General features: G+C 34.7%; 1 protein-coding gene across 1 annotated transcript; it reads left to right on the top strand.

Annotated features, from left to right (window-relative positions):
- The first annotated feature begins 350 nt into the window (after positions 1–350).
- Positions 351–14,124, top strand: LOC129292858 (DNA repair protein REV1). The gene is given in 26 exon segments (XM_054930523.1): positions 351–807; positions 1,181–1,325; positions 2,170–2,285; positions 2,388–2,464; positions 2,726–3,231; positions 3,763–3,829; positions 3,832–3,905; positions 4,098–4,230; positions 4,327–4,415; positions 4,551–4,601; positions 4,683–4,886; positions 5,588–5,707; positions 6,868–6,960; positions 7,416–7,475; positions 7,568–7,654; positions 7,846–7,929; positions 8,035–8,107; positions 8,204–8,272; positions 8,510–8,584; positions 8,771–8,842; positions 8,845–9,063; positions 9,133–9,203; positions 9,857–10,452; positions 10,801–10,861; positions 11,786–12,009; positions 13,382–14,124. Coding segments are annotated over 25 exon segments (3,387 nt in total). The 5' UTR covers positions 351–610; the 3' UTR covers positions 11,834–12,009; positions 13,382–14,124.
- The last annotated feature ends 988 nt before the right edge of the window (positions 14,125–15,112 follow it).

The raw sequence follows: 15,112 nt of genomic DNA, 5'->3' as shown, positions 1-15,112 counted from the left end.
CACTTTTACATTTTAGTTTTAAATTTGATAACTAAAAGCAACTGAGGGTTCATCGCACACCCTTTCGATTCACTTTGATATAGACATGCAACCGTCTTCTCTTCTTCACTCCAATGCATTAAGCCGTCTTCTTCCTCGTGAATGCAATCCCTAATTAATCGCACTAAGGTCGAATAGCTCTGTCACATAGATGCGTTAAGATATGATCTAGCTCCACCGTGTCATGATTAAACGTAACTAGCAATGACATAGTCATTCACAAATGGTGTTAGTGGATTTAAACAGATTTAAAGCCAGAGGATTAACGGGCTTAATCCTTAAAAATAAAAGGGCTCAATCCCAACAAATACAATTATAGGGACCTGATTCCTAATTGATGCAAATTACAAGGGCCCGTGAAATAATTTTCCCTTTCCTAAATCCAGACTTCTGTGAGTTCCCTTTCATGGCCAAGCTAACGGAGACTCGTCGCCCAATTTATTTGTGAAGCAGTGAAGCTGAGTTTGCCGCCTTATTTGAATGCATTTGTCTGTATTATAGACAGCCACTGTTTTTTCCCGCAAAGTGACAATCTTGCTGAGTACTCTTCCCCTGAGAAATTGAAAATAGAATGAGTTTCGATGCCTCTCGCTCTGCAAATTCAAAGCGAAGTTTCAGTAATTCAGCGTCTTCTAATCGTTCTAATGATAGCACCAAAACGAAGAAGAAGAATGCTAACCAGAAAACCCTAGGCGTAGCTTGGGGCTCAAACTCTCTCTCTTCCTCTCGCTCTTCCTTTCGAAAATCGGCTTTCTCCGATTTCGGCAGGTGGTGCTCTTCGATTTTAGATTTCCGTCTCCTGTCAATATGAAATTTAATAAAACAGGTTCTCAGGAAATTACTGCATCTTAATTTCAATTTAAGAAGCTACAGGGACCCCAAAGTCTGGGAACATGTACAATTTCGCTGAATTATTTGATAATTTTATCTTTTGGCATTTTTTATTGAAGTTCGATGAGATTTTCTGTCAGCAAGAGTTTATCGTTTATGCTTTAATTGAAATAATTTAATTCCTGGCCAAAAAAGAATTAATTTATGATCCAGAGGTACTGCGAATATAAGTTATACCTCTTTAGTAAGTTAGAATTATCATGCTTCAAATTGTTTAATTATGCCCCTGTCGACTGCTTTTTGAAATCAGTTATATGGTAGAGAAGAATCGGAAACTACATCACCAGTTTGACAACGACGCCTCGGCATCTTCTCTTGGTGGCTCTAGTTCTGCAAAGCCTATGTTTAGTGGAGTTTCGATCTTTGTGGATGGTTTCACGATTCCTTCAAGCCAGGTTCATCTTCTTGCTCTCACCTTGACTGCTGAAACTTGAAGGGAGGGGAAAATGATTTTGAATTTAAACGAAAAAAGGGGAGCCAGAATGCTGCTGGGGCCGAAGCTTGTTGGCTTCATAATGTGTAGTATTAATTATGTTAATATTTTTTCTGGGGTTGGGCTTGAAGTATCAAGTGTGATCATCAATTGTCCTTTTCGGTCAAAGCTTTGTGAATCCAATAAAAGGTTATTGGGCTAGAGTGTACGCTGTATAGTTAAAATTTTGCAGCTATGAATAAGGGACTGCGTGTGAAGCTTAAGCTTTTTATGTCTATCCTTATTCAAAGTGTAATTGTGGGGGATTTATGTTGAAGAAGGGACTATTACTGATTGTATGCTGAGGAAGTTCTGATCAGGATATGGGGCTTGTTTGAAATTATTTTTATTTTATTGTTTAAAAATTGGTGTTTTGTAAAAATTTCATAAGAACAAAAAAGTAATGAAAACATGTTCTCTAAGACAATAATTCTAAAACACTTAAAAGACATTTTTATTTTTTTATTTTCTAGAACAATATTTGTTTTTTTTTGGTTTTCAAAACACTTTTTAAAAAATGTTACCAAAGATTTTTTTTTTGTTTTGTTCTGAAGAATAGAAAACTGTTTTAGAACAAGATGTTAAACAAGCCCGCAGCTATTGTACTCTGAGATGTTTTCGAGTTTTAAAGCTTTTCCCCCTCTCCCTTTTCTAGGTTTGGAGCAAAGTTTTAATTAAGAACAACTGTCAATTCTCTCAAGTTTTTTCTTTTTAGGTTTTTGTCAAATTGAAGAGATGGCATGACATTTATAACTAGTTTATTTCAGGAATTGCGAGGCTACATGTTAACACATGGTGGAAGATTTGAAAATTATTTCTCAAGACATCATGTAACCCATATTGTCTGCAGCAATCTTTCCCACAGTAAAGCTAAGAACTTGAGGTTTGATTTGTCTTTCTTTAAATCTTGGTTCTTGAGGTTGAAGTCCTATCATTATACATCACTTAATTGAGATACTTTTAATTATTGGATGATTTAATGCAGAGCCTTCAGTGCTGGGCTGCCTGTTGTGAAACCCTCTTGGATATTGGATTCGATAGCTGCTGGCAGACTCCTGAGCTGTAAGTTATTGCATTTTTGTGAATATTTTTTCCCTCTCTGGACAAATGTCTACCTATATTTTGTTGAGTAATATTGAAACAAGAAAAGAGTGATGAAACCTTCTTGAGGGAAGAGAATTAGTTGGACTGTTTGAATGCTTTCATGACCACTATGTACTCGTTAAAGTTTCACTTTATAATTTTTTATGTCTGGGAAAATGATAATATATTACACGTCTTTCTATGCCATCATGTAATGAGTGATGCTTATTGTGTTTACAGGGGTTCCTTACCAACTTGATCAGCTTGCTGCTAGTAATCAACCAAAACTTTCAGCCTTCTTCTCACCCAAAAGTAGCAAAAGGTTGGAGGATGCTTTTACTAATGCCCTTTGTCGTGTGGAAGGTGATATTGAAGATTCATCAGTGTCAGTTAGCCAATCAAAGGATACATACTCAACCGGAGTTGATAACATGGCTGGATCTGGAAAGCAAATGAGCGTTGAACCTGATGATAGTGCCCCTGAGAACACTAATGCAACTACCTGTGAAGAACTAAGTAGTGCTGATAATTGTTTTGAAGTGGAACTTGAACCTGTTATTAAAGATGACAGAGATGTGCACAGTGAACTCAAACCTAGTCATCAAGGACCTGCTACATCAGCTAGTAGCCACTGCTGCTTAGATGACCAGAATTCAAAAGGATGTCCAAATTCTACAGCCACTGGACCTTCTAAACAGTGTCATTCAACTCTTGTAGACCCAAATTTTGTGGAAAATTATTTCAAGGTAGTTAAGTTGGAAGTATTTTGCGTTTAAATATTGCATGGTGAATAAAGACTTATCTCAGTACATTTTTGGGCCTTCTTTAACTTTTAATATAGTTGCACTAGCCAGCTGGATCTTTTTGATATTATTCTTCAAAAAACATTGGCAATCCACTATATTCAATGATCACCACATCAAATAAACTCTGCATTTGTACTCTTATGTTGACTAGGTGGGTTGAGCAATTACATATTTGAAACCTGCCTGCTTTTTCTATTTCATTTTTATTTTTTTAAAACTGTTGTATCAGTAATAAGGTGACAAATATTAAAGAAGTAATTGCTGAGTAATTTTGTATTGGTTTTTGATGAAATATCTAACCATGAGAAATTATTCACTATACATATTACATGATATGATATCTTTGTCCAGCATTATTACAACATGATTTCTTGTCTCACACATATCACACTATCAATAGTATGATTTACTTGTATGCTGCCAAAGGCTCTGTGACTCTGTTAATGTCATGATAGCAATTTGCATCTGCAGAGCTCCCGGCTGCACTTCATAGGAACTTGGAGAAATCGATACCGAAAGCGTTTTCCCATATGTTCTACCGGTTTAATACAGAAAGTTCTGATGTTAGTGCACCTGTTATTTCAGGGAGGAAAGTCATCATCCATGTTGACATGGTAAGCTTGCTTGCAGAGATATTTGATATTTATTATTGTTGTCAATATATTTTCCCATGATTTGGATGGACCGTTCCATTTAACTTTAATTCTGTGGTGATTTATGATTATAGACTTTGATGAATATTCTTGTTGTTTTCCTATCTTCAGCTTAGTTTAATAAAGCTAGTGAATTTATGCTTTTTGTGTCAGGACTGCTTTTTTGTCTCTGTAGTTATTAGGAACCATCCTGAACTTCTGGATAAGCCTGTAGCTGTATGTCACTCAAATAATTCAAAAGGGACGGCTGAGATTTCATCTGCAAACTACCCAGCTCGCAGTTATGGTTGGTGACATGCTAAATCATATGATTTTATCAGCAATACTGTCATTGTATGGATTAATTTTTGGTGCATAGATGACACTTCCTCTTTTTTGTTAGGTATTAGGGCTGGTATGTTTGTTCGAGATGCAAAGGCACTTTGTCCTGATCTTGTAATTTTTCCTTACAACTTTGAAGCTTATGAGGAGGTAAGAAGCATTATGACATCCATGGTTGGGGGTTTTGAGTGGTGGATGAAGTATTTTCTGTTATTTTTTTTTTCTAGATCTCTTTTTCCCTTCCAATTGATTTGTGAGATATTGTATTACTTGGACAATTTGTAGGTGGCTGATCAATTTTATAGTATATTGCACCAGGGCTGCAGCAAAGTTCAGGTTTGCTTATGGTTGGGCTCTCTTTATCTAATTTTGTATTTTGTTAGCTTGCCTTTAGGGCATAATTTATACTTGGTGCAGGCTGTAAGCTGCGATGAGGCATTTTTGGAGTTCACAGTTGCAGAGGGTGAAGATCCTGAACTTTTAGCTTCATCAATCAGAGAAGAGATCTTTGAGACCACTAGATGTACTGCAAGTGCTGGTATAGCTGGAAACATGCTTATGGCTCGTATTGCCACTAAAACTGCGAAACCAAATGGTCAATATTACATAACTCCTGGGATGGTATGGTTTGGAGTATGCTGTTATTCAGAAGTTTGTATTGATAAATTTCAAGTTGTCTATTGTCTGATATGGTTTGACAGAGTTATAATATATATGAATCCTACATCTTACTCCACTATCAATTTCTCCATGTCTATCCATAAACTGCTGTGCCATAATTTTATGCTAAAAATTCCTGCTTACCCTTGTTTATTTGCTGATCGAACCATTTGATAGTAACTGCTGTCAATACAGTTATGCAGTAATATATATATGTATGTATGTATGTATGTATTTTGAAAAATAGTTGAAGATAATGTTATGTTGTGCCTTAAAGTTTCTTTGCGTGACCAATAAATACTATCTTTCTAGACCTTGGGGCTTGTCTTCAGATTATTCTCAGACTCAATACCTGTTCAAAAGGAAGAGTTTACGTTTATCTATGGGGGAAAAAACTTGTACATTGACCTCATCTTGCTGCCCTGGGTTTCTAATGATTATATCTTCCTTGAGCATTAGAAATTACTTCTCTGCACTGCAATCTCTATTCCCTTCTCAATAAAAATTTAGGACTTGGGAGTCAATATATCCCTCTGTGATCTTCTTGATTAATTAAGTTCACCAATGATCATATCTGTGCATTTGTACAGCTGACATGATTTGATATCATAGTGGAAGTTATGAAAATTACCTCTCTGACTTATTCAGTTTGACTTTCTCAGGTTGATGACCATCTGTGTCAACTTCCGATTAGTGTACTTCCTGGAATAGGGTATGTTTTACAGGAGAAGCTGAAGAAGCAGAATGTTCACACTTGTGGAGAATTGCGTATTATTTCCAAGGTTTTACTGTTTCTTCACTTGATGATTTTGGGACATGGTGTTTTGAACTCATTGATTTTTTGAACAAGGTGTAATGGAAATTATGTAGTAGAGATAGAGAAAACTAGAGAATGAGAAGTTCATTTTCAATATAGCAGCCAGAATCCAAGGAGAATGGCTTTCATTTTATGACCTTTTAAGATTTAAACCCTTCTTTTAATCCATTTTGAAGTGGCTGGCAGATTTGGAGTGACTGTTTTGGTTTCTTTGAGGTTTGTCAAGCTGATCTACATGTTTTACTTGCTATCAATTTTATGGGTTTTGGCTGAATGACAGAGCATAAAATTCGCGGCAGTGTGCATTTTTTAGCTGGTTTGCAGTGTCTTTGCTTATAACAAATTAAGATTTTTTTTTTTTTTACTATACGAGTTTTTAAAAATAAAGCTTCTTACATTTGATATTTCTGGGAAGGATTGTTTTTAGGGAAAATGACACTCAAGTCCCAAAAGATTAATTTAATGTAAAGTAAGTCCCAAAAATTTTTGTCGAGAAATGAGCTGCAAATATTGATCTAGATAGATGCACATATGAAAGTCTCAATGCAAATAAGGTATTTAAGTTTTATTGGTTACTCCCAGTGATTTGTAGTAGAGATTCATATTTGCAAGTGTCTAGATCACTATTTGCAATTTATTTTTCGGCAAAAATTTTTGAGATATAATTCTTATTAAATTAATCTTTTGGAATCTAAGTGTCATTCACCCTTATTTTTACAGGCTTTTGTTTGTTTCTGCAATTTTTTTGGGAGGAGTGTCCCTTGTGGATTTTTAGGGAGATTGGAGAGCTCTGGGCTCCAAATGTATCTGTTTCCACCTGTTTTTTTTCCCTTTGTTTGAGGAGGATTCTTTGTCCTCTTCTTTTGTACCTTCTGCGTTGTTCTCTGCTCTCAGCAATAAATTTTTCGATTTTTTACCAGAAAGAGAACTGACGATACCTGATTCAGTTCATGGATCTAGTAGTCTACATCATTTTTAATTGTTGCTTTGTTGATTTTATAGTACGTTCATTGTGGGGGTATTCTTTAACTTTTTCTTGCTTAATTTGGGGTTTTGTTTCACTTTCCTTACGTGTATGAATTATTCATGATAACGTAATACTCAAGACTCTGTATGTGCGTGTAGGACTCCCTGCAGAAGGACTTTGGAATGAAAACTGGAGAAATGCTATGGAATTACAGCAGAGGAATTGATAATAGACTGGTTGGGTTCATTCAGGTAGTTTGAAAGGCCATAATGTTTTCTGAATATTGAGTTTGAAAATTCATATTTTTCTGTGTTTTAAGCATTTTGATACGTGATGCCAGATAATTTCTTTTTCATCTGCTTTTTATTTGGCCTTTTAAGTGTTTCTTGTGCTTGTCTGAAGGTGTCCGTTTTCATCAATCTATTACAGTTTTATGTTTAGGTTGACTAACAATAGTGTCGTGGACTAGAATTACATGATATAAGTTGCCCAGTTGATATGATAGATGATACTTGGTCATGACGAACTCCAGAAATTGTGCCACTTGTTGGTGGCTAATGTCGCTTTCAGCCTATTCGTTTAAATAACGTATTCTTCATTTTTCTTTTCTTTTTAGCCTGGACAGGTTAATCTGTCTATTCTAATGAGCTTGCATTTGTTATCATTTCATGCTTCCTTAAAGGTGATAGTATCTGCACTTATGCAGGAAAGTAAGTCTATTGGTGCTGAAGTAAATTGGGGCGTGAGATTCAATGATATGAAAGATGTTAGTATACTGGCACTCTATGTAGCTTACTTTATAGTACTTTATCTTGCAAACTTGGATCAATCAAAATACTGACATACAAGTAATTCCAGTGCGAAAGCTTCCTCATAAACCTTTGTAAGGAAGTTGCATTGCGATTGCATGGTTGTGCAGTGCAAGGGCGAGCATTCACCCTCAAGGTGTTGGTTCTATTATCTTAAGAGCTATTTTTGGGTTACTTATGTGGCACCTTCATTTTTAGTTGGTTACCTTCCATGATTATATGCTGTTTGGTTTCTTGAGCTAGAATGCATTATTCAATATAATATACTTCATATTCTCAGAGTCAGCAAATTCGTATTTCTTATTTTTTATCTGACATATGATCTAGATCAAAAAGAGAAGAAAAGATGCCGAAGAACCTGCAAAGTATATGGGCTGTGGAGACTGTGAAAATATGAGTCACTCTGTGAAGGTAAATAAGGAAATATGCTTAACTACTCTACTTAGTCATGTTATCTTATTTAAGTGTTTTTTTTTTAATTTTATCTTGGGGCTGATTTTGTTATTTCTATGGTAGATTCCACTTGCTACTGATTGTGTGGATGAAATCCAAAGAATAGCAAAGAGGCTTTTTGGACTTTTCCACATAGGTAATTCAACTATGTCATCTTGGATGGGATCCATATCTTTTAATCAACATTTAATTAAAATTGTAAACATAATTTCAATTTGGTGATTTGACCTAGATATCAAGGATATTCGAGGTGTTGGTTTGCAAGTTTCCAGACTTGAAGCTGTTGATGCTTCTAAACAAGGTGTCTGTTTATTTTGTGTGGGGTTTAGTTTGGCGTTACCTTTTTAATGCTGTGATGTAACATTTCATCATACACCTGTGATGCAACTGAATGTATTAGTTTTTCCTTTTACAAAAAGCAATGGAAACTTCTTCTATCTTGATTTTCTGCCTGCACAAATGCTATGGTTGCTTCATCATATCATCGTCATCGTTGTCATCACCTGCAATCTGACATCTTCATTTCATTGATTTAAAGGTTCAGAAAAGAATTTTTTAAAGTCCTGGCTTGCTTCAGGCTCCACAAGTACGAGACAAAAGAGTTCTCCTTTAGGTATTGGAAATTATTGTGAAACAGTGGATACCTGTGTTATTTTTCATGATATTATTTTTCGCATTGTTTATACATGTATGAATGTGATCCCAACTCCCCCCACCCCAAAACTACCCGACCTCATTTTTGAGATTAAGCTCAGTTGATGCATTAATTGGAATAGCTTCTGTTTGTTTTGTTCTACAGTTCATGACAATCAGAATTTGGGTCACAATTCAGGTCAAGCATCTGGAGATTCAGATGGTCTTTCGCTCAAATAGATAGTAAAATGGTAAATGATCAAGCTAGTTCTGATCGGATTTCAACTCCACCTCCTCTATGTCACCTGGATGTGGAAGTTATCAAAAATCTTCCGCCAGAAGTCTTCTCAGAGTTAAATGAAATTTATGGTGGAAAATTAGTTGATTTTCTTGTAAAAGGGAAAGGAAAAAGTGAAAGTACTAGCACTTTTCGAAACTTGTATATGGAGAAACAAGAAGGTAATATTTTATATATCATTACTGCTGGGCTGGTTCTCAAATTGCTTACTGCTTTTTGTTTCTTAACAGCTATGAACAAGGAACAAGAACTTCCCTTTTTGGAGTCGAATCCTCAAAGCAAGATGCCAATAGAAGAAAAGGTAATTCTTATGTTATTCTACAGAAGTCTTTTTTTCCCCCCTTGTTAGACCTTTTTCATTATCTCTATATTCCTTGGCTTACACCTGGTATTAGATTGGACTGCTCAGAGTTGCTTGAATTAACTTTACTATGCTTGTCTATTTGCCTTCCCTAATCTCCATGCTTAAGTTATTAGGCATGGAGGGATTATTTTATTTTATATACAAACATTCTTGTCCTAATTAATTCTCAGTCCTACTGTTTTGGTTTAATCTTATGCTAATATTTATTAATAATTTTCTTAGAAACTGATGAACCACATTCATGCACATCTCACGCTTGTTTAACTTTATTTGCTCTGCCTTTAATCCAGACCAAAATTATTCAATTTTAATTTTAATAGCCTGTAAAGCAGAGGTTTTCCTTCAACTAGAACTTAAGCTTGCTCTCATTAAAAAAGGGGAAGGCTTCTCTTCACTGTCAAGTAAATCATTAGTATCAGCATACTCGGCAGCAGCTGAGTTCTGTTTGATGGTGGCTTGTTGCCTTGATTTGACATTTTTGATTGTTTGATAATATATAAAGGTGAATATGGTTTGATTTTATATGTATTGTTTGTTCTATTTTTTTCTAATGAAATTTGTTGCCGTTACAATGTTATGTACACTTCTAGGCAAGGCAGCATGAAGCCAAGGGAATTGTAGGTTCAGGTTCAGAAGCTGGAGCCCATGGCAAGGTTCCTGACAATTCAACTTTTGAAAAAGATGATCTAATGCCTTCTTCATTGAGTCAAGTGGATGCTTCAGTGTTGAGACAACTGCCTGAAGATTTGAGAAGTGACATCCTTGAGCAGCTTCCTAAGCACAGGAGTCTAGCTTTTTGTTCCAAAGCTGTCTTGACTCCTCATAAAGAAAACCATCTGGAGTCATCAATCAATACTTCTGAGCATTATCCAAGATCCAGTGATACTGTTTCAAATGAGGATGACAATCTTTGGGTTGGGAATCCTCCTCATTGGGTTCACAAGTTTAAAGCTAGCAATTGCTTAATATTAAAAAAACTTGCTGAATTATATGAAAAACCAGGGGTCAATAACTCTTTATCTTTTGTTTTTCACCAAAGTATGTCTGAATTTAGGCAGCTAGATCCTGCTTTCCAGGGTTCTGATGAAGCTATCAACATCATGTGTGAGCTCCTGAAGCAGTATATCATAGTAAAGATAGAACAGGATATTGAAGAGATTTATATTTGTTTCAGGCTTCTTAGAAGGTATGTCTTCACGTGTTCTATTGAATGACATATTGTTTCATGTTTGTGAATATTCATGTTTCTAATCATGCAAAATTAGTATTTGTTTTGTTAAATTTTCAATCAAGCCTAATTTGCTTGATTGTGGAGATGAGATAAAATTGACCTAGCGCTGTTTGAAGTGAGGTTAATCTATATGGTGCCCGTCATATATGTATTTAGAGTGATATGACTCTGTTTTATGCCGGTTCTTCACTGGGGAATTACAGAATGATACGACTCTGTCATTGTTTATATTGATTATTGGATTTTTCTTTTGTTTTTTTCATTATGTTGACATTCTTTATAGTAACTCAAAGTCAGTGTCAGGTTTGCAGCAAAGTCACAATTTTTCCTACACGTGTATGAAATAGTTTTGCCATACCTCCAGGTAAGCCTGCTTTCTCCTGTTGACTATTATGCATGCACACATATACATAGAAGGACGAGGGAGGGAGCACATTAGTTATTTTAATTGAACTAAAGTTTACTACATGCTGGTTTGTGAATATCCAAATGTCATACAAGAGCAGGCATTTTGTTGTCCCTGTTCTTAAATCCTTGAAAACACAAACTGCTCTTGAAGACATTTTATTGTATATGCAGCTTTCTTTTTGTCTACATTTAGCCATATAAAGTCAACATTGGCTCATTCTGTGTTTGTTGGCTAATTTTTCTGACTTTTAATATGGTAATTTTCTGTGACACATTAGATTTTGTTGCAACTGGTTCCTCATCTAGTTTTACATAGGAAATAGTGGTGTACACTGATTTTGAGTACATTTATTGGGTTATCTGTCTAATTTTACATGGCACTAGACTGTCGATACAACTCCCTGAGAATAATAGTCCGTATCATCTAATAGCCTTCATCACCCTTTTATTACTTGTACATTTAAGTCTACTTTGTTTCATCATTTCTGAAAATTGTTTGAAGGAGTAATTCTTAAAAGGAATTCTCTCTTTCAGATGTATTAAATAATCTATATTCACACAGAGAACAACTTTGCACTTAGGAGGCAGAAAAGAATGAAAATCCCCTGAAACTAGGAAACTAATAACTGAATCCACTGACTTAAGAAGCCACTTGTTCTCCGCATGTTAATCCTAATATATAGGATTTCTAGGTCAATGATTCAGATATGTTGAAATAATTCAGATATATCCAAATAGTCCAACGGTAGTAATGTTTTATTTGAGATTTGATTCATGCTTTTTCTTTGTGTTGCTTGATTGATGTTTTAGGAATTGTATCTTGACTCCGAGGTGGTGTTTCACCTTCTTCATGCTTACACGTCAGAGCTTATTTTTGTAGGCAGCTGTTGATGATCATTATGGAGGGAGCTTGCTTATACCAACATAGTAATACTGGAATATCTTAATATGGGAAACTTTCCTATCATATTCTCCAGTTTAAATGTGTGAGGTCACAAGCAAGTGTTGCCATCCAACATTTACATCCTGCAGAATGTGCTTAACTCTGCAATGTCTGCAGGATATGTTCTTATTTCATCAGATTTCTATTCAAGGTCAATATAGGTAATTAATCATTTATCTTATATTCAGATTTTTCAAATGTTGCCTGTACCTGATATAAGACTGACGCTTTTCTATGTCCAAATACATTTTGGAATGCTTCTCAGTCAAAGAAATTTTTTTTCCCTGTTCTTTGGTCTTACTAGGCATATTAAACTGCATGAATGTCTGTGTTTAATCATATTAAACTACATGAATTTCTGTATTTAATAATTCTGCGTGTGCACGTGTGTGTATGTGTGTGCTGTGCAATTTTGATTGCTGAAGTCCTTGGCGGTTCATTTAATCTTTTCCATGCCCTGACTTAATCTCTCCTGTTATTGATCCTGATATAGGCCTTAACTCTGACAATGTATATTTATATTTATGGCAAAACTTTGTTTCAATTAGGCTTGATATGCATATTTTATTTTTTATTATTTTCATAGGTTTCCTCAACAGCTTGCTGCTTCATTCTTTAGATTTTATTATTGAAAGTTGTTCTTTCCAATATCTTACTTTTTCTCTTCAATAATTTCCATGACTAAATGGATGTTTTCTTATTGTGTCGGCTGCTTATTGCATTTACTCCTGAAATTTTTATCCTAATTGCCAAGTATCTTCTTTTTCTTTGTGTAACCCTAGTGTCTTTTGATATTATGGCTAGTTGACTGCCCTTGTTATTATTTTGCTTTTGGTTTGATACTAGTACTTAGCATCTCCTGCCCTCGTCTGATCCTCTGTATTGATATGTCTGCATAAATCCGGGAACTGCTGAATTAATTTAGTTTTTTTTATTAAAAATGAATTTTGAAAAGATGTCTTTTTGTTTTGTCCTTTTGAAAAGGTGTAATTAATTATTAAAAAGTTTAAGCAGCAAAGGGAACTAAGCTGGGTCCAATGTTAGTATCACTCTTTTACGGGCTCGGTTTACTTTTTAACAAGTTTGATCTACAATCAAGTTTAATATACATTTGATTATTTTGGGGTGGCAATATGGCTGTATACTCAATCACTCTAACCCAATTATCTTCTGAACTTTTGATCCAACGGTCGATTGGATTGGGTCAACTAAAAAATTAGCTTCCATGTGTGAACCCATGGTTAAATTGTTGACCCACCTTATATTCCTTCTAATCATGTATTGTTAATATGTGAATACACATAAACATGTGAGGGACTCGGACAGGTGCTTGTACACGCATGCACGTATATTCATATAAACATACACGTATGTGTGCACACTCATAAATAGACATATATGAACATGCGTGGGAATACATGTTAAACCCTACTGTAAAATCTTCAACAGTTCTAAAATCTCTTAACCTGGATAAATTTACATGTTCAGTCATTTTTAACGTTTTAACATCATTTATTTTTTTATTGTGCATAGGTGTTCTCTTATTGAAAATAATCTTATTTGAGGACTTGCATTTCACCATGACGAGGTTCGTTTGGATGGAGTTAGACTTGCAAAAGGCAGAAGATGAATTAATTTTCTTACTGGTAATCATACTGGGAAGGTTTTCCCAGTCAAATGAAGATGGGGAACCTGACCCAGCAACTCTATTCTCCTCAAGACGAGCTGATTCAATTTTGTTTGGATTGGTCCTAGCCGATCTATTGGTCATCATCGGGAAGATGTGTATAGTGTTAAGAAAATCATTAGGTAATTGACTTTTGAATTTGGAGCAACAGTTGAATAAGCCTAGTCACTACTACTGATTCAGACCGAGCCTAAGTCTTCCCAGATTGCTCACTATGGCAGTATGGCTTTGGACCACTTGGACATACAATGATAGCAAGCAAAACGAAGCAGCATTTAATTACATCATTTATTTAGAATGCCAACAGTGGACTGGTTCAAAGTTCATTTGCCAGATCCCAGTCCTTTTCGAACACTGGTTTGTCCAAGCACGCGTTATGGTGCTTTGAATCAACACTACATTACGTGACGGGACTGCCTCAACAAAGGTCTTGAATAAATGTTCTTTCAATTATTTCAATTCGCTTAGAGTTGGAGGGAGCTGAATTCAGTAATTCAAATTTATTTATTTGGAAAGATCTTTGTAATGTATACTTTTGGTACTTTTATATTTCCTTTTATTCCCAGTCCAAATAAAATATTTTATGATATCTCGTTTTAGATATTCTAAATAATTATGATACATTATTAAAATTATGTATTCAAACACACCTTGTCAAATAAGTTCGGCTTGAGTTAGCTTGGTTCCATTTCACATTTCCTTCGCGGGGTAGGATTACAATTTAAAACACCTCTCCACATTTATTTCTTGTATGGGATTTTTTGTTTAATAATTTGTGATTGTTATCATTGCCGCCATTTTATGTCCATTTTTAGTTAAAATTCGATTTCTTCGTGTGTAGGGGAAGGTGAGGTATTGTGAAAGATCAGTGTGATTAATGGTAAAAGACATGGTCCAAAATAAAAGGTAGGGCTCAGATAATAGCAACAAATATTCTTTGAAAATTTTAATAATGAACTACCAATGCCATGAGAAGTTAAATAAAATTATAAGTTAAACAAACACACCCACATGTATAAGTCATAATTTTATGTTAACAGTACAAAAGTGCATTTGAAATTTTGTCTATAAATAGTTCTTCTTCCTAATGCATTTATCTAAAATTCAATACTAGATCAAATTCAAGTATTGTTGAATTCAATCAAAACTAGTTTTCTCAATTTGATTTATTTTTATTCACAAGATTTGAACACTTATGGCTTGACATTACCTGAGCAAATTGATCAACTCTTTTCACTCGATCTAACAACTAATGATCTATAATAAATTCTACTTTAGGTAAGAAGTGACAATCATTTTAAATAAATTGCGGTTGAACAAATTAAATTTTCTAGAATAATTGTTTATTATTATTCATTAACAATTATAAACTTTTCTAATTAATGAATGAATAAAAATGATTCAAAATAAATTATTCTTTATTTGAAATTAAGAAAATGAGTGCTAAAATTTTCTGAGGAGTAAGTGGCACCGATTGGTCAAAGAAAGTTTTGGACTTTGCATTCTGAAGTTTTAAGGTCAAAACTCAAAAGTAAACGTGAAATTAAGGTACAAGTGATACTAATATTCATGTGGAA

This window comes from Prosopis cineraria, unplaced genomic scaffold, assembly GCF_029017545.1.
Source record: "Prosopis cineraria cultivar Desert tree isolate PC_DT_omini unplaced genomic scaffold, ASM2901754v1 PC14, whole genome shotgun sequence".
In the NCBI taxonomy this organism is placed as follows: Eukaryota; Viridiplantae; Streptophyta; class Magnoliopsida; order Fabales; family Fabaceae; genus Prosopis; species Prosopis cineraria.
Note: the sequence above shows the minus strand (reverse complement) of the source record. Positions and strands in the feature narration are given on the sequence as shown.